This window comes from Coffea arabica, chromosome 2e (assembly GCF_036785885.1).
Source record: "Coffea arabica cultivar ET-39 chromosome 2e, Coffea Arabica ET-39 HiFi, whole genome shotgun sequence".
Taxonomy (NCBI): Eukaryota; Viridiplantae; Streptophyta; class Magnoliopsida; order Gentianales; family Rubiaceae; genus Coffea; species Coffea arabica.
This window is the reverse complement of record NC_092313.1, coordinates 75,031,457-75,055,577: the sequence shown is the minus strand read 5'-3', so window position 1 is coordinate 75,055,577 and position 24,121 is coordinate 75,031,457. Positions and strand designations below refer to the sequence as shown.

The following is a 24,121-nucleotide window of genomic DNA, read 5'->3' as shown; positions in this document are numbered from 1 at the left end:
GAAATGTGTCGCAACCTACAAAATGCCATTCAAACGAATTGAGTTACATTATCATGTAGCAGCGACTAATATAAAGCAAACCACATAATCGGAGACGAATCAGAAATTTGAATAAACTGCATGGAGATGGTAGATGGAGATGGTAGAAGTTATGAGAATAAGAAGAGCTGTATTCTGATTTTACATTTTCAACTTTCTGTCTAGAAGAAAGAATGTAAAATTCAATGCTTTGGAATTCGTCATGATCAAAGAATGGAAGAATGTTTCACATTCATCAATCCTACAAGTAAAGGAGGCGTCCTCTTTGTCAATACTGCACTTTGGATTTTTACAGTACCCCCCAAAAAACAGTTTGCATGTTTCTGCTTTAGAAACCTGATAATGACCGAAGACTCGTACACTTTCCTTTGAAGATTCTTTGGTGTTTCCTTACTTCTCAATGCACAAGACTATATGAGAATGAGCCAATATTCACAAATAGCCTTCAAAACCATGTCTCAGAAAATTGCAAAGCAGCTAAGCAAGCTTTATTTCAATGTTATGAGGTCTTCTTTAATTGATCATCCAACAAATACAGAGTTTGCTTCTTGCGCTTGTCTAGAATAAGAACAAGAGCTGAATAATTCCTCAGCAGATATCTCCTCTTGACCATGCAAATGAAAGGAGACATCTGTCCCCCATTCCCACTCAAACAATTCAGTTCTTTTTCGTTCCCTTTCTAATAGTTTAAGCAAACAAAACTACTACATTCTTTCTTCTTCCAGGCCATGGAATTCGAAATGAAAACTTTGTGCATATAGTTTACTGAAGTATCTGCCAAACACAACTCGTCACCCAAAATGCCGCGTATTGGTAGCAGTTCACTGGCAGTAAAATATATCTGCCAAAGAAGAGTTCAAACTTAGTAGAAATGGATAATATATTGCACCATCAACAAAATTAGCTAACATATCTAGATGAAACTTGAAATATAGTAGGTAATATGGAGAGGTGTATTATTATGTAACGGGCCAGAAGGTTGTATCATTGCAATACATATGATTCTCAATTCCAATTTGTATTCTTTGCTGAAGGTCACCCTCTGGCTGGCTTTTCTTTTCTTTTATGAAGAAGAGCACGTTGGAACATCTTTAAATAATGAAAGGCCATTACTTTTAGTGAACCAAGAAAGGAACAGTTCCCTTGACACCATTCAACTCTGTTAAATGTATGCTTGTAACATCATGCCAATTAATATGGATGGTTGCTTCTAAAAAAGGCATGAGATTGCTGCATTTGATATACATACAGATCTGAACAGCAGATAAATTGCTACGTCTTGACATAAAAGAGGAAAAAATGATCTGCTTATATATATTCAGAATTTTACCAGACAATACCTTAAGCAGTTCAAGAATACTATCGTCTGATATTTTCACCAGCTTCAAACGGTTCAATTTGCTTCTTTAGATGTTCTTTTCTTTTAAGAAGATCTTGAATTTTTTGCTGGTCAAAGTGAGGTTGCAGGGTGCAAGGGCTTGACTCTGCAGGATTAGTAACCATGGAGTATGACCGAAACTTCTTTCTTAATCCCTTCGAATTGCAGATCAATGTCTCTGAGCACACTTCCACTGCGCCTTTAGGAACAGTAGGCTGGTATTTCAAGAGCTTTGCATATTGGTACAAGACATGAAACATATAGTCATAAACATGTCTCATCATTAGCTTTTCCTGAACAAACCTGCTCCCTGCCTTTCCAATCTCTTGTGCCTGATTATCAGCCAAATATGGAGTTAAATTAAGAATTAGAGCAATTAATTAAACTACGTATATATCAATGAATTCATTGGAACCAATGGGATGGGAAAAATATTTTCAATAACTGGCGACCAGGCAGAGGCCGGCACAAGGGATCAACATATGAACAACGAAGTCAACAAGGAATGCTAGAAAAAAAGTTACCTGTTTTGCGTGTTTGTTCCCCCACTTTACAGCATTGTTAATAGACCCACACATGTCATTCTCACTAATTGGCCAATAGTGAACTGTGGGCAGCAAACCCCTGGAGTAGAAATCATAATAGTGGGGATCTATGACCAAACTCATAGAATCACATGCTAATATATACTTTTGACTAACAGACCATGCATGTCCTTCAACATATATTTTGTACCTGCATAGGCAATTTCAAGTAAACAAAATGAAAATGAAGAATAGTTAGGACGAGAATGTTAAAAAAAAGCTAGCAAACCAAATACCTGTGTCTACATTGGCTTGCTAAATCTGTAGTTTTAAAGCCTTCTTTGCGCTCACGTCGCCAGTCCTGCCATCATTTAAATGCCTAAGAGATTGTAAAAGACAGTTATTCAAAAGAACAATTCTGTGACTAGAGGAAGCATGATCACATCTCTAGTAGTAACTACTTGTGCTTGCTGGTGATTCTTGGTAAAGTGGACTTAGTATGCTCGTTTCCTTCATTATAGAACCACGATGGGAGACCCCTAAATTTTTTTGGCCACCTGCCGTGCGGTGTAGTTAAATGGCAAGGTATACTGAATGTAATTCCCAGGGCAATTCATATTCAGTAATATCCAATCCTTGAATGTGTGGACACAATTGAAACACTACATGACAGATTTTTGCAGCAATAGACTGCAGTGTGGTCTGAATGCTGCTTCCTTATTAGACTTAATTTCTTTTCTTCTTGAGGTTCCTTATGGTTTTTTCTGCCTTAAGTTTATGCAGTTAGTTCCTTTCCATCTTGAAGAGGTAAAAAGATACTGAGACAGACGTTCACATTTTTCTGATGTTAACCATCTAATTGCCTGCTAATATCTCATAGCACATAATTATGGAGATCCCGAGTCTGTTATAACAGAGAGAGCATTTTCTACCAGATCATAGATTTGAGTATTCCATTCCTTATTCTTTGAGACATTGCATTTCACAAGACCACGTCTCTGTGGACCTAGTAATGTGTTGCCCTTCCAGTAAGCGTTAGGCTCTCTGTCCATCCACTTAATTTTGTCACTGCTTTCTTTTAAATCCTTCTTCAGGAGCTCCCATGGCTTTATATTGACTTCTGACCTGAAAAGTCCAAGGACATATCAAGAACATAATGAAATTAGGTGCTTGACATAATGAAATTTGATGTTCTGTGTTTCTCATCAGACTAACTGAAAGAGGATAAAATGTTTACCAACCCCAGAAGGACCAGTCAGGAAAAACGATATCATAAGTCTGATTATCTCCACAGTAATGAAACATTGGTGGTGGAATCGTGGCCTCAGATCCTTCAAAATCCTGTTTTTGGATGACTGGCTTGTCACCACACTCGAACATTAGATCCAAGTCTGGTAATTTACCAGGATAAAACCTTAGAAGCTGCAATATACCCCACACTGTAACGACATCTCTTGTTTGGAAGGCACGTTTGTAGTTCTCCACATACACTCGCCCACCAACTATGACTACTCTTATATGTGCTAGAACTCTACCTCTCTCTACCATTTCCCTTGATATTCCAGTGGCCCTCCATGGTTTTAGATCTTCATGGATCCATTGAAAGTACTCTGGACACTCCTCCTCAACACCCGAATGGTTAGCATTTTGTGCCAAAGGTAAACTCTCCAAACAATTCAGGAAGCATTCAGGTTTTGTTATAAACTTTATATAGGTTTGAGTCTCTTGAATTTCTTTTGGGACAGAACCTGCATTAATGGACTGAAAATGAGCATTATTAGTCATGTGTAGCAATTCAACTTTGTTCGCTAATCACAGCTTAATGAATTGATATGTTTGCCACATTCCTAGCTTGCAGTATGCAAAAGAGTTTTGATAGAGGTGCATCCAAAATACTAAATTTTAGGTCCAACATACTGAATCATAACTGGTCAAAGGTTTGGAGGGGAGAATCTGAACTACCGAACCATTTTTGGCCCGATCATCAGAATTTCGTTCTTGAAAAGATCATTTCAAGTCATTCAACAAGTAGCGAGGGAAAAAGAACACAACATTCAATCAGTCAAAAGAGAAAATGAAGACAAGAAGTTCTTCAAGGAGACTTACAATTTTGATTCGTTTAGTTGCTATGGCAGAGAAAACTAGGATTGTAATAAATACAATTCCAATCCTTTGGATCCCACCTTTCCTCTGCAGATCTGTCACTCTTAACATCCCGGAACTCATTCTAGTCCCATGCGATCATAATACCATAAACAGCAGAAAGACCTTCTTAGCGATATAACGAGGTGGACTCAGTTTCCATGACTTAGTCCTATGAAAATCTGTCTGATTATCATCCTCTTTGATCCTTCTTCCACATTTGGGACATCAGCAAGATTGGACTCTAAGTTGGCAATGCAAATTGTTTGGTTTTTCTTTTGGTATATTGAGTTGTGGCGTGCGAATTGTGATTAAAGCACTCCAGTCACAGTTGATGGACCATTGGCCAGTGTAACATGCTTTCCGTAAACAAAGGTGAAACTTCAGTGTGCTAATCACCTGAAGATTTGAGGTGTGATAGATAGCTACAAGAACATAAGCTCCGCTTCTTCTTTTTCTTGGAAGAGACAAGATACTCTACTAACTTTACGAGATCATTGGATTGGATGCCATGTGGCATATCCTCTCACAATCCCATACAATGTTTCTACTATTTTATATATATATATGTATTGATTTTATAACCTGTTGCATTTTTTTTTTTACCCCGTTAGAAGCTATGGAAATTTAAAGAAACAAGAAAAATGAAAATAGGAAGTCTGTGCATGAGAAATGGTAATACAACGGTGACACAGGGAGTGAGAATTAAGATAGAAAGTTGGGCAAAAGATTCACTGCGAAAATTTCCCCTGAAAAAAGAGAGTCATCAAGTGGCTCTCATCAAAGGTCGTTGGGTTCATTGGAGATAGATTTTGGAAACAAGTAGAGTGATGATTGGGTCTTTTACCTGAGAGGTCAATCATAGATCCATTTGCTTAAAAATCTGATAGTTGTCCTGGTTTATAGGGGGTTTGGATACTGAGATGTGAATAACTTGACCGAGTTTCCAACAAATACAGGAATGAGAGTGCATTTCTTTTTCCTTATTTTGTCGTAGAAGTACTAATGCATGCATGAAGTTCATTGTAACATATTGTTACTCCCTCCTCCTTAATTCAATGGTCTCTCATATTGCAAACACTGCATGTTGGGTGTTTTTAAAATTTAATGAGACAGGAATAAAAGTTGACAATCTTACGTAATTTGAAGTTCGACCACAAGAAAAAGATAAAAGAATAATTGGCTGACTAAAGTCATTTTCACTAAATTTGTTACTTCCTGAGTGTACATATAAAGATCCAAACTAACAAAAAATTAGTAAGGAAACCGACAGACTAATGAGAAGGCCTTATTCATTCTTGATTAGTTTTTCCCAGTATTCAGTTTCCCACTTCTCCACTTCCTTGGTTAACTTAAACTTCAGATCATTGAAAGCTTTAAGGGCTTCAAGGTCGTAAGGTGGAGGCAATGTGCATGGAATCGTATGGCTAGGAGATGTTACAAAAGATTCTTCCATGAACCTTCTCCAATTTTGATCTGCAGGACATGCCATGGATTCTGGACAAAGTTCAATCGCATTTGGAGGAATGGTAGGTTTAAACCTCAAAAGCTTGCCATATTCATTTAGTAAGTGGAATATGTAGTCATAAACATATTCCATCTTCATACCCTCATGGATAAAGCGGCTCCCTGCTGCTCCCATGGCCTCTACCTGCATAAACATCCGAATGCATTTGGCAGAGTTAATTTTCCATCAAAATCTTTGACCTTGTACGTTATAATTTATACAGTATGAATATAGTGCTTTTCAGACAAGCATTGTTATTTGATTGAGTAAATTAGTATGTCATTTCTAGTTGAAGATAAAAGTCCAAAAAATATTCTTGGCCTGGAAAGAAGGGTAGCTAGTACCTTTTCTGTATGATTGTTTCCGAACTCAACCGCAAACTTGAGAGATCTACATTTGTCATTGTCCTTTACGGGCCAATAATGTCGCTGTGGCAGCATGCCCCTTATGAAGAAGTCATGGAAACGAGGAGTCATCAGCAAGACTGCAGAGTCGCATGCAAAAATGTACTTTTCGCTCACTGACCATCCATATCCTTCGATGTAGATTTTGTATCTGCAATTCCAGCACCATAAAGAGAATGTAAGTACTACACAAAATAATTTATGGGTAGTGTTAAAAATGATTAGAATGTAGAATAATAATGTCAGATATGAACGAGTTAACATCTGAAGCTGAAGGATTCACCTATAGGTGCATTGTTCTGCAACATTTGAATGGTTGAATCCTGTTCTTGCCTCTTCCTCCCAGTTCTGAAAAACAAGGCATTGGTTACAAGATGATCAGTCTAAGCCCAATACTAATCCTGAAAAATGTGCAGATGAACTTTCATAATTTCTTAAAGCCTACTAGATTGGCCCATACTCTTTGATCCTTGTATTGACAAAATTCCTTCCCCTGGCTTGAAAATACTTGTACTACTTCTGACAAGATTGAATTTACAATTAGGGTGTCGAAAATGTGATGGTGATTTACAGCAAGTTTGTATTCCAACGTTCTCAGCTTAGTTTCTTTTCTTTTACAAATTTAAAAGGGTACAACAGTGCGCTTATTTGGTTTAGAGAGGTCAACCTCCAGTTCTTTTATACAGCCGCATTAAGATCCTTCTTCTCCCATAGTATGGTGTAGAAATAGTATAGGTGTACACATTTGATCCAAAAGAGGAAAGGAAAGACCAAAAAAGTACTGCAATGTTCTCAACTTAAACAGCATTCCATCAAACAAACCAAACTGAAATAGTCATGCAACCTAAAAATAGTGTTTAGTATCTGTTCTCAATCTTATACTTTTTCAATATGAGATGCCTCAATAAAAGCAAGTACCTACCTGTAAAAATAAGCCAGTATTCCAATCATCCTTGCCCGTAACGTTGCATGTCATAAGCTCGCCCCGCCAAGGAGCCACATGCGGGTTTCCTCTCCAATAAGCATAGGGTTCTCTATCCTTCCATCTGATTTTCTTGTTCCCTTCTTCAATGTCCTTTAGGATATTTCTCCATGGCCTTATATTCGTCTCAGGCCTACCCAAGATGAAATTTTTACTTGAATTTGTTTAATCACGCATTTTTTGAACCCCAAGATCTCTTGGAGAAAAAAGAAAATTGGATACCCTATACACTTCAAGCAGCCCTATGTATCAATTGGAGTTAATGCTTTGGCTTTGATTTTCCATAGTTAGTTCTACCCTACCCTACATGACAATTGGAATTTTCGTTCTTTGACACATAGAATTAATGAGGGTTATGCTGCTCGATTAAAACCTGAATAAGGATCCAGTCTTCAATGAAAAAAGTTTCAAGTGATTGTGTTATGCCTTATGTGCATGAGTACTGCATCAATACTTGTACACCATAGAAGGGCAGAAATATAATCACTGAAAAGTCTTGGTCTGCCAAGAGGACAAATCTCAGTATTAATTGAATTTGGCCTTAAAAGCCATTGACTAACAAAGCCTTTGCCTAAAAATGAAATCATGCAAAGTCTTCTTCTCGTTATCTTAGAAATCAAAATTAAAGCTAAGTACACAATTGAAGAAAGATAGCTGGATGTTAGTTGCATGTATTACTGGAAAAAACTTTTTGTTTTAACCTATCCTGTTTTTAAAGCATAGCTTCCTATACTCGCAATATTTTACAACCAAAAAAAAATCTTTTATTGTTAGTACAAGCGTTTCAGATAGAATACCAGAAAATTTTGTCAATATGGGCAGACAAGAAATCCTTCCTTCATTAATTGATATAGTGATCAAATTTTGGCGGCCCTCTGAATTAGTACTAATTACCATCATTATAAGATTTTGGAACAAGAAAATATGGAGATTAATTCAATGTGGAGTAAATGAATTACCAGCCCCAAAACGTCCAATCTGGGAAGACAATATCCAGATTCTGTGAATCGGAGCAATACCGGAACAAAGCCGGAGGACCAGCATTGGGTCCACGATAGTCCTTGGATGGGATGACCGGCCGATCGTCACAGTCAAACATCAATTCAAGATCAGGCAGTCTTCCGGGGTACAGCCTCAGAAGCTGCAAAATTCCCCACATAGTGAATGATTCTCTGGTTGGCATTGATTCCTTAATCTTCTCTACATAGACCTTCCCGTCTAGGATCACCAGTCTAAAGTGTGCAGGCTCTCTTGCTCTCTCCACCATATCCCAAGTGATTCCTGTCCCCTTCCAGGGCTTTAGATCTTCATGAATCCACCGAAAATAATCTGGGCATGTCGGATTTGAGGAAGGGTAGTGATCATTCATTGGTTGGTAAGTGGTGGGATATTTACTTGAGCACGTCTTGTTCTTCTGATCCCATGCAATGCAGTCAAGAGGGTGCTCAAGAGGAGGAGGATGGAATCTCGTGGTTTTCTCGAACAATTTGAGTGCATTTTCGTAGGAAATGCTTGAAAAGTCATCCTGAAAATTAATCAACACATAAGTAAATAAAATTTTTCAAAAAATGCATGAAAATTTTAGTCAATAATTAAACGTACGTCCGATTGTAATAGTATATATCCAATCCCTCATTAATCTACCCTCAAACCACGAAATATACAATCAAAGTAATGATGCAAGTGAAAGCTGATAAGAATTATAGTGTGGACTTTTCGAAAATGATGAAAATTTTAGAACAGTTAAAACCTAAAATGAAAAAATATATATATCATGTAGGTATATGAGATAAGTTTTGCAACGAGCAAGATACACTTCCGTCATTGGTGCAGACTTCATCATTAAAATTACGTTTTTTAATGATACACTTTAGTTAAGTTGGAATTGAGTGGGAAGAAATATAAACTCACAAAATGATGAATCCAACCCGCCAAACCTAAGAGTGAAACGACTAAGACAGAAAGGAGGAGAAGAAGTGCAGTGGTGGTCAGAGTAAGAGTAGAGCCATTTTTCAACGGGTGCAATTTTATTCCCCATGAGTGTCTTTGATATGCAGGCCTTAGCCAGAAGATATTCTTCAACTTCTCATCCTGGAAACTCATGCTCGAGCCTCCTGCTTCTTGTACTTGAAAGAATTCCACAATTCTAGTGAACCTATAGCCCTGTAATTCCGATACAAAAGTGTCTGATATGTAGTATTACAAAGCCCTGGTCTCGATTGATAATTTGATGTGCATGCATGCGTACAAAAAATGTGTATGAATTGCAGTTGAGGAAGTCCTTGATAGAACGGAGGTTGGTGAATATGGTGAAGTATTAATTGCTTTCCTTGCTGTATAATATATAGGGTAGTCTAGAGTGATACCCTAAATTGTAGTACTGGACTATGGCTTATAGGGTAAGCAAACTCTTCAAAAATCTCCAGAAATTCAATCACAATTTATTGGAGGACAGTCCGCTAGCAGCTCTCACTGCCTACTTTTTATTAATGTAATCGTGAATGGAGTTATTTGAGTTCAACTCTTTGTGAACCAATACAACATTGCATCCAAATTGAATCTTTTTATTCAGAGCACTTGTATATACTATGATGTATTGGTTGATTGAGCAATATTGTAGTTTAACTCTAATGAGCATTTAGAAAGAGTGAAAATCTAGAATAAGTTTAAAGGAAAGGTTTGAAACCAAGATACAAGGTGCTTGTCAATGGCACTATAATTGACCTTTTCTTTAACACATTTGAATGAAAATCAATATCATTAAATGGTTGTTGTAAATTTACTGAAATGAAGGATATTTTTGTCTAATTAACATAAATTATCAAGGAAAATACCATTAACAAATAAGAGAAAGCCATTAAGAACTCCTTTTGAGTAAAATAAGTTTTCCAATTGAATGGAAGAAGTATTGCATAAATCATATAAGATAATTTGAACTAGGGGTGTAAATTAATCATGCTACTCGATTCGAGTTCACGAGTAGCTTGGTCAAATGTTCGACTTAAACTTGGTGTTAATCGAGTTTGAATCAAGTTTGATCTACTTAATAAGGTAATCGAGTCGAGTTCGAGTGGCAAAAATCAAAACTCTAGTACCTGTTGAGTTTTATTGAGTAGTGTATCTATAATATAATTTTTACTTATTTACTGTAAAATTATGAAATTTACTAAAAAAAAATTGAGGTTGAAAACTCGATTGAATTCAATTAACTATTAATCTCGATTAAATTCGACTGAGTTCGATTTAGTCAAATTCAAGGTAAAATAAGTTCGAATTTGAACTCGAACTCAACTTTATAGAATTTAACGAGCTCGAACTCGAGCATTCGAACTAGATTCGATTCAATGGCAGCCCTACTTGGATCAAAATCTAGAAGTATGCCAAACTTCCACGCGTCTCAATATTTATCGAGTCAAATTATTCACGGAAATTAAAAGTAAATTATTCCAAGTGAATACTACGTCGCAAAAAGGTAAATGCGACATCAAAAAGTCAATACCGAATCCCGAATTTTCAAGAACAACCTAACTGTTCGGTCGTCATGCACCTTCACTAGCTTCAATGTTAGAACAACCTAATGTGATGACTAGATTGATAGAGTTGGAAGTAAATTAGGAAAAGAAGAGAGGAGGACAGATTGGATTATGCAAATACAAAAAATAATTTAAGACTAGTACAAAATAATTGAATGACTAATCTGATCGTCATTAATAACAGGAGAAAAATATAAATCAACAAAAAATTAGCTGACAAATCATACAACTAAACCTCATTGACGGTTGGTTAGCTTGTCCCAGTATTCATTTTCCCGGTTCTCGACTTCCTTGGTTAACTTAAACTTTTCGTCATTAAAAGCTTTTAGAGCTTCAGGGCTATAGGGTGGAGGCAATGTGCAAGGATTTGTGTGAAGACTGGGAGATTTCTCCAAGGATTCTTCCATGAACTTCCTCCAGCTTCCATCTGCAGGGCATGCCAGGGCTTCTGCACAAAGTTCCATTGCATTTGGAGGAATGGTAGGCTTAAACTTCAAGAGCTTCGCATATTCATTGAGTAAATGGAATATGTAGTCATAAACGTATTCCATCTTCATATCCTCGTGTATAAAGCGGGCTCCTGCTGCTCCAATGGCCTCTGCCTGTATATGCATGCAACCAAGCGTTAATTGATATTCCATGTGTAGAAACTAGCCTAATTATATGGATTGATATTTCTTGCACCGACAATACATGCACTGGCGAATTTATATGCATAAAAAATAAATCTAAATTTGAATCTGAATTACAACTTTTGCTGACGACAGTCATGGCAACTGTTCGTGTTAAAAAAAAAAAAATTAATTCTAAGTATATACACTGACTGACGATACAAAATTATTCTATTACTATATTTATGAAAATCTTTTCAACTCTTACCTAACTCATATTATTTGTGGATCTTAAAAGGGGATTATGCGGCATATTAGAATTTCATTTTCATTTTCTTCTAATTGCAGTAGTACCTATCTCCAAAACTATATATGAGGGGAAAAGTGTACCTTTTCTGTGTGATTGTTGCCATACTCAACAGCAAATTTAAGAGATCTACATTTATCATTGTCCCTAACTGGCCAATAGTGGCGCTGCGGCACCATGCCCCTTATAAAGAAATCATAGAAACGGGGAGTTATTAGCATCACCGGTGAGTCGCATGCGAAGATGTATTTTTCACTCACGGACCATGCCCATCCTTCTATGTAAATTTTGTATCTGCATTACATGGAAAAAAAAAACCCCATTATCAATTGTTTAGATCTAATAAATTAAGCTACTTGCAGAAAAGAAGCTTACAACAATAGCACTATGTAACGTATTCTTTTTTTTTTCCAGAAAAAAATTTGGATGGATTCGATTCCGATCACCACCATGAATAAGCACATCATGCCCTGCAGACGGGAAGTTACTTGCAGGGATTTTTATAAATAGTCACCAATACAATCATTCGAAAAAGGAAAAAGACTTCAAAAATCTCTTTTTTTTTTTATATATAAATAAAAGTCATATAGTTGCATTTTTTTTTTTAACAGCTATGGGAAGTTCCATTCAACTTTTAAACGACGGTCAAAGACGAGCCGGATGTAGTTGAAACATAGGAGTGAGATGCTATATAACATAAAATACAAATTGAAGTAAAACATACTTATGAAGAATCAATTAACATTCAATCCGATAGAGACAGACTCTTAAGAAAATGCAGAGTGAGTTCAACGTTCAGGATTTTGAGATTCACCTGTGAGTGCATTGGTCTTCAAGATTTGATTGGTTATATCCCGTTTGTCCTTCTTTGATCCAGTCCTGAGAGAAACAATATAGAATTTGGTTAGAAAATTGATTTGGACGTCAATGGTTGTCCTCTTTCTACATTAGAAAAGCCCAAATGGTTGCCTCTGTTCATTAATCTGCATTATACAACAGAACAGGACATGAAATGATACAAGAGATTGGTTTGACTTGAAACCTTTCTCTCTCTCTCTTTTTTTTTTCCCATTTTCCTTAATAAAAAGTTCAGAGTGCCTATAGAATCGGAACTGTACTAGTTGGTTTTTATATTTGGTGCTTACAAAACACTCGTTAATATATTACCATGCAAATACATACATTCACAATTATGTTCTCTCTTACAATTTATACAGTTTTTAAATTTACTCCAAACGTTGAACTCGTATTAGCGACTACCCACTTGCACTCGTTAACCCTGTACACACAGACTCATAATTATGCTTTCTCTTACAATTCATACACACGGTTAATTTTTTTCTCATTAATACTCTAGTGTACTACTATGTGAATATATAGATTCACAATTATACTTCCTCTTCCAATTTATACACTTTTTTCAACTTAATTTCTACGTTTTCAAAAAAAAAAAAAAACAATTAACACATGAATAATTCTCAATGATGAACTCGCCTTGACGAGTGTTCACTTGCACTCGTTGACCCTATATATACATATGTACCAGAGATTGACAAAAAAAAAATTCAAGTTCAGTTAATCAAACCCTTAATCATTGCATAATGCCACTATCAGACTGAGTAACAATTCGGTACCTGGACATACAGACGAGCATTCCAATCTTCCTTTTCTGTAACGTTACATCTCATGAGGTCACCCCTCCATGGAGCCACATGAGGGTTCCCTTTCCAATACGCATAGGGTACCCTATCCTTCCACTTGATCCTCTTGTTGCCTTCTCTTATGTCCTTCAACAAACTTCTCCATGGCCTTATGTGCGTCTCAGCCCTACCTCAAAAACAAAATTCCCAATTAATCTGCCTAATCAAAAATTTTACTCTCATAGGAAAAGAAAAATACAATTAAAATAGCTGTATACAATAAAAATTTAATTTAATTTATTTAGCCAAGATTGAAATAACTCGAAATTTGTTTTATAATATTATAGTTTGATACTACTACACACTTGGTGCAAGTTCTACTGTTTCTTGATTCAATTAATGCGGGTCATGCGGCTTGACAAGAGCCCACTTATACAAGCTCCACTTTGACTTTTCTAGTTTTCTTAAGCATTACACTAACTGACCACATCACATTGTCTAATTTCCAACTCACACAAAATTAAGGTCAAGAAAACAGAACAAAGAAAATTATTAGCACATTTGAATTTGAGATGGCAACTGAGAATGGACTATTCAAGAATTACCAGCCCCAAAATGACCAATCTGGGAAGACAATATCCAAATTCGACCAATCCGAACAATACCGGAACAAAGGTGGAGGACCAGCGTTGGGTCCACGAAAGGCCTTTGATGGAATTACCGGCCGATCATTGCAGTCAAACAACAGCTCGAGATCAGGCAATCTTCCAGGGTACCATCTCGCGAGTTGTACGATCCCCCACATGGTGAACAAAGCTCTGGTCTGGATTGATTCCCTGTACTTCTCTGCATAGACCTTCCCGTCCAGGATCACCAGCCTGAAGTGAGCATGCCTTCTTGCTCCCTCCAACATCTCCCTTGTGATCCCCGTCCCTTTCCAGTGCCTTAAATCTTCGTGAATCCATCGAAAATAATCAGGGCACGTCGTGTTCGATGAAGGGTCGAGATTCGTGGGTTCATATTTGATGGGATAATTGTTTGGGCATGTCTTGCTCTGATTCCATGCAGTGCAGTCGAGAGGAAACTCCATAGGAGGCGGAGGCGGAGGTGGAGGCAGAGGCGGTGGCAGAGTAGGAGGAGAACTGGGCGTCCTGACAAACAAATTCAGGGCATTTTCATAGGAAATTCCAGAATATTTACCCTGCAAAAAGTTCATAAATCATGGCTTCATTAATTGGCTATAAATGATGGCATGAAAATAGGCTAGTAAATTTGGTATAAATAAATCAAACACCCAATCAAAAGGAGGGGAGCTCGTGAAATGAGGTCCTGGAGCAAAAAGGAAAGGATATGGTATGTACTCACTAGATCAATCCAACCCGCGAAAGCTAAGGATGAAACGACTAATACGATCAAGAGCACAAGCACAGTGGTTGTCAACGCCAAAGTCTTGCTTGACGACGAGCACCATCCTGCTGCTCTCCATGAGTTTTTCTGAAAAGCAGGCCTGAGCCAGAAAATATTCATCAATTTCTCATCCTCAGCTTTCATGCTTGACCTGCTGCGTCTGTCTGCTTCAAGCAGAAGAATCCTAGAAATCCCAGTTATTTAGGCCGGAGATTTTCTCGATAGCCTCTAATTATCGGTTGCTATTACAATCTTTAAATTTCCTCCCTAGTTGACTATGGAGAGAAATGAGGTTTTCTGTCCCCGCAGGCAGGGGCGGAAATAAAGATTGGTGGATCATGTGAAGTTGAAGAGGCTTAGAACATGAAGAGGGGGTTTCTTTCCCTTGTCCCTAAAGTCAAGTTCAGTTCACGTTGGAATGCTTCCTCTGGTATCAACAATTGGCGGCGGAAATCTGCATGAGCGTTCTTCTCACGGAAAACGTAGCTGCTAGACACAGAACTGAAGACCAGAATATAGATCAAAAGTCGTTCATCCAATAGAGACTAGGAAATTTAATTAGTCATAGTTAATATCGGAGTGTTCTAGAGTTTTTCTTTCAGTGTCAGCATCCTAGTAAATATCCTCCTCTGGTTTAAGAGATCTTTTCCTCGTACAAACTACTAATTAAGGTCTACAAACCCCCCCCCCCCCCCTCTATATATATACAATATATATAGAGAGAGATTAATATTGTATACGCTCGTAGTATATATACTAACACTTCGGATATTTGCACATATAACATATATCTAACCATGTAGACGTATACAGTGTCAGTGTATAAGATTAATTCTGTGTATATATTCTTGGTTATATTATTTCACAGCCCGAATTGATGCTCTTGGTGCTCTTTTTTTGGTGGGGAATATTATAGTGTTCAGCATGTGCATCCCATCTCACTAATATTTCTTTTACTAAAGAAATGCTAGGGGTATATTTAGGTGTCTCAACGAAAATTGAAGGTAAGAAATCCTATGGTTCTCATTAGGTTGGCAGGGATGTGAAATGAAGGCAGAGATAGGAGTGGTTGAAGAGATGTAGTATTATACTACTATTATGCATTTGACGATCAAGATTCATCCACCATAAGCCGTGGAGTTAACATCACGTCTATTGTGGTCCAATCCATGATATTTAGTACTATTTCTTTCGTTTTCCTTCCAAAAATAAAATTTTGACACCAATCTCCTTTCTTTTGTTGAAGAGACAGATTATGCATTTAATGCTTAGATTTCTTGAATAAAAACTAAAATCTACATGTATTATTATTTTCTTTTTTTTGGATTATAAATTATTTGAGATAATTTCGTGAAAAAGTATTGTAGTACCTTTTTGATATGATGTACATGAGATAAAAATGTGATCGGAAAATGTGTTGATGATGCAAGCAAATCAGTGTGTGTAAATAAGATGTAAATAAAGTGAAATAATTGACAATCCAAATACACTCAATATTATTGTTTTCCAAATTATGCTTATTCTTTCCTTTATTTTCTTTTCAAAACACCAAATTAATGATTGACACCAACCAATCTCCTTTTTTTTTAAATGTTTATTTTTGTTCTGTTTTATTTCCTTTGTTACCCGGAAGCCTATGCATTGTATTAGGAGCTGAAACATTAAAATTTTGCAGCCGTTGGATTTGACTATTTCACCACCTATTAGATTAGTCTTGGGTTGCGGTCAACATACGCAAGCTCAGGACCATAGAGTTATGTGCAAACGAATCAAAATCAGCGTCAGCATGTAAAATTCCTTTTAGGACCATAGGATTATGTGTACCTCGTCAACACATAAGAGTCAACACATAAAAAATCAACACATAAGAAATAAACATTAAAAAGGGTCTACTTGTAGTTGTAGGAGTAGAAAACCAAGGGAAAACCTCTGGTTATTTTATGGAGACTTCTGACTTTTTGGACCTTGATATATTCCAAACGAAAAAAAAAAAAAAAAAAAACTCAAATTGATAGAGAGGTGAAGAAGAAGAAATGGTTTCAGTCGCTAATGTGATCAAAACAAAACTTTAGAATTAAAAGATGAATCAAGATATTCGATACTCGAATCGAACTCAATTTGATAGGAGCTTATCTGAGCTGAAACTTTCGGAAAAATCTTTTGAAACGTTCCTCGCATTTTTGTAAAATAACTTTTTTTGTCTCTCACTTTTAAAAATATAATTTTACGTCATTTACAAATTCAGGTTGATCAAATTTGATCATTACTTAGGTTTTCGACTAGTTTTTTTATCGAAATTCATTACGTGCCTTGCATGCGATCATTATTTAGGGGCAAAATTATCGAATTAAAATTTACATAATCCATCTATAATCCCTTACATTTTACAAAATGAATTGTTTCGTCCCTCACATTTCACAAAATAAATTTTTTTATCCCTCACATTTTACAAAATGAATTTTTTCATCTCTCATTGACCATGTGTACGAATAGTCTTTTTTTTTAAAAATCCATGTACATATCTATCTGATTTCACCTAAACAGTATGAATAGCATATAATATATCTTTATTTGATTTCACATCCGATTTGACAACTAAACAAGTTAAATTTAAACAAATTTTCAGATTCGTTATATTAATTAAACAAATTTGAACATTGTAGTATTCAACTTGATTAAACTCGTTTACGCCACTAAAAAGCACCCCACGCATGTGTACGAGGAAAAACAAGAGACCAGTTATGATACTTTACTGGCCTTGGATAATCCAGAAGAAGGCTTTTAACGGCTGGAATGGAAGTCACTTCCAAAGTTGCATTAACCAGGACAATAAAGAATGACCCCTTATGATCATCGTGGTGTTTCCGTGGAAGAGAAGAATAATACATGTGAATGCACCACATTTACATAGAGCTCAAGTAAAGCAGTAAAGGCTTTAAATAACCAAAAAAAAAAAAAAAAAAAATCTTCGGTTATTAGTGAAATTGACTAGCAGATTATAATGAGTCCATCCATAATTAGTTCCCCCTCAATACAGCATTAATGATTGAAGAGACGGTTCAAAATTGATAAATCATATTCCAATTTGCTCTCAATCATTCACATGTAATTTTGGACAGAAGAAATGGAAGGAATGACACAAAATTGAGCCACAAGGGATCCTCAGTTTTTCTTCTTCACCATTCCACTTTTTCCTTCACTAGTAGGTCCCTGTAGAAATAAAAATCAAAGCTCTAAGATCTAATCGAACAAAATCAACAAAGCGAAATTGAGTTGAGCTCAACATTATACCTTTTCTTCCACTCAAAAAAAAAATATATTGAATTAACCTATGTAGATTTTCCCTCAACATTATATTTAATTACACTTATCCCCTTCCATCATCACCACAAGGCCTTGTAGTAAAATCTTTTTTTTTTTTTTTTGTTCAATTTCCCAAGTGTAACCTTAGAAGTGGATGGTAAAAAGTCAGTCTCATGAACTAACCTCGTTATCCTGCACGATGAAGGACTCAAACTCCCGAGGTTTAACAGACCAGTTTGAAAAATAGGGGCTTCCTTTAAAAATCTTCGAAGTGAAACTGTAGTCAGAAGCTCTATCCTGCAAAATAAAAAAAAAAGAAGTATCAACAATAATAAATCCATAAGATGCATAAAAGCTTCTACAGAAAAGTACTAATTAATAGTCTTATATGTTCATGCACTCTCTAACAAAGTCACCTTCCAAGAAGAAAATGTTTATTTTGTCAGGTCACTACATCTGACTCAGGACAAGGAAAGAGAGTCATGCAGCAATGGCACTACAGTGGGCTATGGGCAAACAAGTTAAACAGATCACTAAAATCCTGAAATTTTTGAAAATGGAAACAACACTGAAATACTAACCAAATGGGTTAATAGAAGATAAAAGAGTCCTTAATATTCAACAGAGAAGGTGAAAACTTTAAGCTGTAAAACGATGATCTTAGCCATCGGTTCATGAGTTTGTGCAAACAGATCCCGCATACAGAGTAGAATAGCCAGCAAAATACATTTCGGTCTGTTACATTGAGGAAGAATTATTTCCTAACTGCAAAACTATCTGGATATCTCAAGGACCGCCGGAAACTATTTCAGATAAACACCAGGAAATAAATCTGAAGGTGACAGGGGCTCAAAATTTAGTAATGTGTAGCAAATAAAGAAAGAGTAAGAGTTGTCAGTATTAATTCTATAGAAAGATTCTTCATGGTACAAGGCACCAGTTATGGCAGCAAAACCTTATGGAACAATAAATTGCCTGCTAAAATTGTGCAGGTTTTCTTTGATTACAACTTGAAAGGAAAGAAATTGGAGTTTGAGAGGCATCTTCTCCCTTGTGACACAGACAAGGTGACATCTATGCCTTGAATACGATAAAAAGTGTTAGTAGGGAAATGCAACAAAAGCAATCAAGAAAAATCTTCAGTAATGCACTTAATCAACTGACCTTGAGTTCTCGATAGGATTTCTTATTGACTGCATATTCAGCAGCCCACTGATCTGCTAGGGACAAGAATGAGTCCAACAAGCGCTTCCTAAGAAGACATTAAGCAAACCTATGAGCAATAAATATAAAAAAAAAAAAAAACTTATTAGCACCACGATATCTTATCAATTCTGCACAGATATTAGCTTCACAAAGAGGTGGAAGCAAAGATAATGTGGGCCTCTCACATTATAACTACTAAGTACTGTTTTTACATGCAGATCTATTTTTAATGTCAAATTCCATCAGAACAAGGTAACTACTGGCAGTGATGCTCCAACTTTTTCCTCGACTTCTGAAAGTAACTAATGGTTTCTTACTTGCATAAATTGGACTCTGTAGAAGGGTATATTGCTCCTTTTGCAGATGTGCCCTGCTTTCTTCCAGTGGTCCCAAGTATGACTTCATGTAAGCCAGACCTATTCCAACATATTGAGTATCTGCCAATCGGGAATACACACATCAAAAAATTGAATTATTTATTGATCTATTGACTAAGAATTGGAAGATGCCAGTCAAGGTTACCCGCAAGTTAGAGCGCTCAGAGCTGCCTCCGAATGCTGAAACTCCCTAGGGGGCACTCCAGCAATGCAAAATACAGGCTGCCAATTACAATAAGGTTGAGTTGACCAGAAAAATACCATATGTAACAAAAGAGAGAGATTAGATGCTGAATACATACCTTGTTTACCTGAAATGGATCTATTAACTTGTCGGCCAATGGCAGGATCCTTTCATGTAAAGCTCTTCTCAAGTTATCTTCCATCACAGAAATTTCAGTATTTACATGGGATAGGCCAATGGTAATAGAAGATACATAAACTGGTTCCATGCAGTAAGAAAGCAAAGAACCTGCAGCAACAATAAGGACATAAGTACTCAACAATTTAAAACCAGCAACCAATTAATAGATTGTGAAGAACATCCAGATCCAATCAAAGAAAAAACCAAAGAGACTAATCCCTAAAGAATATAAGTCCCCCTAATCTAAGATCAAGTAAAACAGCAAATAAGAAAATAGTTGCTGAATTACATCATTATTGTTGCAACAAAATAGCCAAAGTACCATCTAAAATAAGAAACAAGATTCAAACACCATTCCTTACCCTACAACAGTGAATAAAACCAAGTCACAAACTCAAAGAAACAGAAAAACCAGAGTCCCCAAACAAGGTTTTTGAATTTATTCAATTCTTAAATCTTCCTTCTGATGAATAAGATCAAAACGCTTAATTCAATTTGAATGAAATAAAATAACATTTTCATTCATTATACAAAAATAACTGTGTCAAAAGGGGAGTGCCAGCATTGGGGGAGCATCAGAAAACAACCATAATGAAAAATACATCAAGCAAGGAATGAATGGTCCAGTTCACAAGTGTTTGACCACAAGAAAAGGAGAATAAGGTCAGATCAAGCCAGGACATCATGAGTTACCATACAGCTATCAAAACATAATAGCAAATAAATTACAGGAATTACAATAACTGACCAATAAAACAATTAAATTAAGTCAAAAGATATAAATTAAGTTAAATTAAATCAGGCCAAATCTCTTCTTCAAGGTATTGAGGAAACAAGAGGAACGTGTTTGAGAAGTAGAGGGAAGCTCTTTGATTATTACCCAAGTAAATCACAGTCACAATATAAACCTCTATGGTAATTAAAAATTTTGTCATGGTAATTAAAGCTGAATACAAGATAAAAACAAACCTTGAACTCCCACAACATTCCAACGGGCAATCTTATCAGAGCAGCTAACCGACAACGTTGCATCTCCACGACCAGGCTTCCTCTGAACCGTGCCTGTAACTTCAGAAAAATTACCTGAAGGATAAACCAAAGAAAATACTCCGTGCAGACTGGAAAGAGAGAGAAGCAAAAATACAAAAACTGCTTTTCTATTACAGGATATCATAGTGAATAAAACAGAGATGACAAGGTAGTTCAAATATGTTGTTTCTTCTGAGTCAAATTTGTTCATAATCATTGATACTCTATAGAAGTTTCCTTTCTTTATGCAAGCCCGTTGTTTCCCCTATCAGAATCCTTTTGGAATTAAATTCATAGTACAAATGGCCCGCTTTGGAAGTGGCCTTAGTTGGTACAGCTAAATTATATAAATTTATTGTCTTTACAAGTCAAATAACATAATTAAGAATCTCCAAGGGACCATAACTTGAACAAATGTTCCAGTTCTCCTGTTTGACCCATAGCTTTTTTGCTTTAAAACAGCCCGAAAACGCCCTATTTCATCATTGCCATGCTCCCCGTTCTCCATTTGCTACTTATTTAAAGAAAGTTTCTACATCTTTTTTGCAGAGTGCTATAAGATTTTCTGATGAATGGTGATATGATTACTGCCTAATAACCAGGTGCCAATTATATTAATGGATCATTGACCAGTTACACATAACCATTTGGATTGGCCTATTTTTCAAAAATAAGTTTTTCAAATATAATGCTACCGAAATACACAAACAAAAACAACTCAAAAAAATCTCATCCATACAATATATCAAATATTTCAAAAAACATTTATAATAAAAGTCTTTCATATACACTGCTATAATAAAATATTTCAAAAACACCCCCAAAAACAGCTAATCCAAACGGAGATCAAAGAACCAACCACTTGCGCTCCAAACTTATAGAAATTGCAGAGAGGACTAATATATCCATGAGAAAATGCCAAAATCACTATATAGGCTCATAGTATATAGTTCCAAGAACTAACGATAATTAGTTAATGTTACCATTATGTCCTGCATTAGGTTCATCCACTCCCACTATTACATTACTAACTCTTCCAAAAAAGCATGATGAAATCTCTCCACTTGAAATAGTATCCTGCAAAGTCTCAGAACTGACAGAGGCCTCTCCACCTGCAAAGAAGCACAGAGCAACCAAATGGTTAAAAGTGAAAAAGTCTACTTCTAGCAATTATAGAAGGAATCCCAAGCATGCTAATACCTACAAGGTGATTGTGATACATATAAATGCAATTTCCAGCCCTGCTTCATTTTGAATTTTTTGGGACTAAATCCATTTTTCTCCACACAGGAAAGCGGCGTCGCAATGTCATCACCTTCTAATGGTATCCTTCCACTACTATCTCTACACTTCTTGTACAACTCAGTAAGACTCTCTATTTCTGAATAAAAGTACCTGGTAGGATTGTGGTTCACACCTCAATTAACTCATTCACAAAGAGTAACTAGTTCACAGGTTTTGCATCATGCCATCTACCTTTATGCTTCTCTGGATGCAAGTGGAAGTTCTAAAATCACAATCCTTTCCCGAAGCAAGTTTGTTTTAGATGAACATTACAGGATTTGACGACACTTTTGATTCAAGAACTTACAGCACTCAAAGGAAAGTCATTTTAAATGAAGTCATCGCGACAACACGACAGACAAACGCAGTATTGTACGAAAAGGAAGGATAATAAATCTCGGAAGCATAATTTAAAAAACAGAGGCAGCAAAAACTTTTTACTCTCCTTCAACCACCACCTTCCCCAAACAATCCATCTTCATACTAATCATATCATTATCCCCACTTCAAACTGCTGTATCAACAGAACACTACCTAAAAATGCAAAAAGATTAATTCTCTAAACAAATTTAGCAATTACTTACATATAAAAATCAAGAAATTCCCAAATACAATTACCTCAACAGAGCTCTTCTTGCTATAACTTCAGCATGAGAATCATTGACAACGTCACCTTTTGAACTCCGCCGAGACCGCCCTATACACTTGGTCCCCGTTCCCAGCGCCACCACTTCCAATTCTACATCAAAAACAAAACTTTTAGCTAAAATTTTTTGAACCGTTCGTTGGGCCAGAATAAAAATCAGAATTACAGGGGAAAAAAGGAGGAATTTTGAACAAGGGGACCTTTGAGCGGGGAAGAGATGAGAAAAGCGGCCAAGACCGTGACTTCGCGACCCTGAGGCTTGCCCTTTTTCGAAAGAGAATTATATGCAGATAATACTGCTTCTGATACTTTCTCACCCCATTGTTTCACCTCGGGCTGGGATTGGGAAGAAGAAGGAGACGGAGACAAAGACGACGTCGTTGAGGAGGTTAGCTGTTGTTGAAGCAATTGCAGCCCAGCAGAATCCATCAGCAGCGATGATACGACAGAATTGCGAACTCGGTCTGCTGTCGTTTTGGCCGGTTAAAGCCTTTTGTTTGTTGTCTCGCAAACGACCCTTTGACCTTTGTGAGACAGAAAGTCAAAAAATTTCCCACCATTTTTAGGCAGAACCATTTTATGTTTTTTTATTTCTTCTCATCTCGATTTCTGAATATACGTTGTGTATAAAAGTTAAAGGGCAAATTATCCAATTGGCCCTTTAATTATTTGTCTAGGTAAAATTAAGCCTCTCATCTATTTTTTGATAACTTTAAGCCCTTGAACTTGTAAAAGTGGGAAACCGTGGCCCTTTTAGCCAGTTTCTCCAGTTTTGCAACCGGATGACCAATTCACACGAATGCAAGTGTGCTTCTTCAAAGGGCATTTTTGTCCGCATATTCTAAACAAAAAGGGCACAACTCCTCCCTCCTTTCCATTTTTCGAACCCAATCCAACCCAACTGCTAGTCGAAACTTCACAGCAACAATGGAAGCAACAATGGAGTGGCAAGAGAAAATCTTTCCTACATTTTCCTTACCCATTTTCATCTTCCCTTAAGGATCTTTGCGGAGGGAGAAGAGCAAGAGAGAATCAGCACTGTCGGGTTTGGGTATCATCGAGATTGAAGCAACAAGGAGTGGCAAATCAGGCCGAAAAATCATCGACATTGAAGCAAGAGAGAAGTCTGAAAGGAAAAAAAAAAGGGGGAGAAGGTAAAAGCTTTGTGAAGGGAAGGAAAAAATGCGCAAATATTGCGGCCATCTGCTTCCTACTTGTCGTTGTGGTAAAGTCACGAAGATGATTACTTCTTGGACTGATAGAAATTCAGGAAGAAGGTACGCCGTTTGCTCAGAAGAAGTTGGTGGCTGCGGGTATTGGAATTGGATTGACGACGAGATGTGCCGTCGTTCTATTGAGCTGATACCAGGCCTTCTAAGGAGGATCAATGCAACAGAAAAGCAAAAAGACGAATTTGAAACTGCAGCCGCGAGATCCG

The 24,121-nt window shown here is 36.6% G+C and overlaps 4 protein-coding genes across 7 annotated transcripts; all 4 read right to left on the bottom strand.

Annotated features, from left to right (window-relative positions):
- Window positions 1-517: 517 nt before the first annotated feature.
- On the bottom strand, window positions 518-4,574 carry LOC113729496 (uncharacterized). The gene is made up of 7 exons (XM_027253787.2): window positions 4,048-4,574; window positions 3,179-3,702; window positions 2,874-3,066; window positions 2,238-2,302; window positions 1,942-2,152; window positions 1,380-1,749; window positions 518-880 (listed from the first exon to the last, which is right to left on the bottom strand). The coding sequence occupies exons 1-6, from the start codon at window positions 4,165-4,167 to the stop codon at window positions 1,399-1,401; spliced, it is 1,464 nt and encodes a 487-aa protein (XP_027109588.2). The 5' UTR covers window positions 4,168-4,574; the 3' UTR covers window positions 518-880; window positions 1,380-1,398.
- A 797-nt stretch (window positions 4,575-5,371) lies between these two features.
- On the bottom strand, window positions 5,372-8,258 carry LOC113733160 (uncharacterized). The gene is made up of 5 exons (XM_027259354.2): window positions 7,936-8,258; window positions 6,917-7,109; window positions 6,278-6,342; window positions 5,935-6,145; window positions 5,372-5,734 (listed from the first exon to the last, which is right to left on the bottom strand). Exons 1-5 carry the CDS (start codon window positions 8,241-8,243, stop codon window positions 5,372-5,374), a joined length of 1,140 nt encoding a protein of 379 aa, XP_027115155.2. The 5' UTR covers window positions 8,244-8,258.
- Window positions 8,259-10,587: 2,329 nt separating this feature from the next.
- On the bottom strand, window positions 10,588-15,138 carry LOC113733159 (uncharacterized). Its single transcript, XM_027259353.2, has 6 exons — window positions 14,433-15,138; window positions 13,673-14,268; window positions 13,062-13,254; window positions 12,242-12,306; window positions 11,511-11,721; window positions 10,588-11,111 (listed from the first exon to the last, which is right to left on the bottom strand). Exons 1-6 carry the CDS (start codon window positions 14,616-14,618, stop codon window positions 10,746-10,748), a joined length of 1,617 nt encoding a protein of 538 aa, XP_027115154.1. The 5' UTR covers window positions 14,619-15,138; the 3' UTR covers window positions 10,588-10,745.
- Window positions 15,139-17,446: 2,308 nt separating this feature from the next.
- LOC113733158 (tRNA-specific adenosine deaminase TAD1) lies at window positions 17,447-23,246 on the bottom strand. Of its 4 annotated transcripts, none has more exons than XM_072081136.1 (11): window positions 22,884-23,244; window positions 22,656-22,776; window positions 21,958-22,148; window positions 21,737-21,865; window positions 20,694-20,792; window positions 19,672-19,832; window positions 19,506-19,582; window positions 19,301-19,420; window positions 18,942-19,029; window positions 17,961-18,074; window positions 17,447-17,684 (listed from the first exon to the last, which is right to left on the bottom strand). In XM_072081136.1, exons 1-11 carry the CDS (start codon window positions 23,110-23,112, stop codon window positions 17,637-17,639), a joined length of 1,377 nt encoding a protein of 458 aa, XP_071937237.1. In that variant the 5' UTR covers window positions 23,113-23,244; the 3' UTR covers window positions 17,447-17,636. The 4 variants fall into 4 exon arrangements, 3 of the variants coding, with proteins under 3 accessions (XP_071937237.1, XP_071937236.1, XP_027115152.2); XM_072081135.1 differs by having other exon boundaries at window positions 19,663-19,832; window positions 22,884-23,243; XM_027259351.2 differs by having other exon boundaries at window positions 19,663-19,832; window positions 20,694-20,786; window positions 22,884-23,242.
- Between the last annotated feature and the right edge of the window lie 875 nt (window positions 23,247-24,121).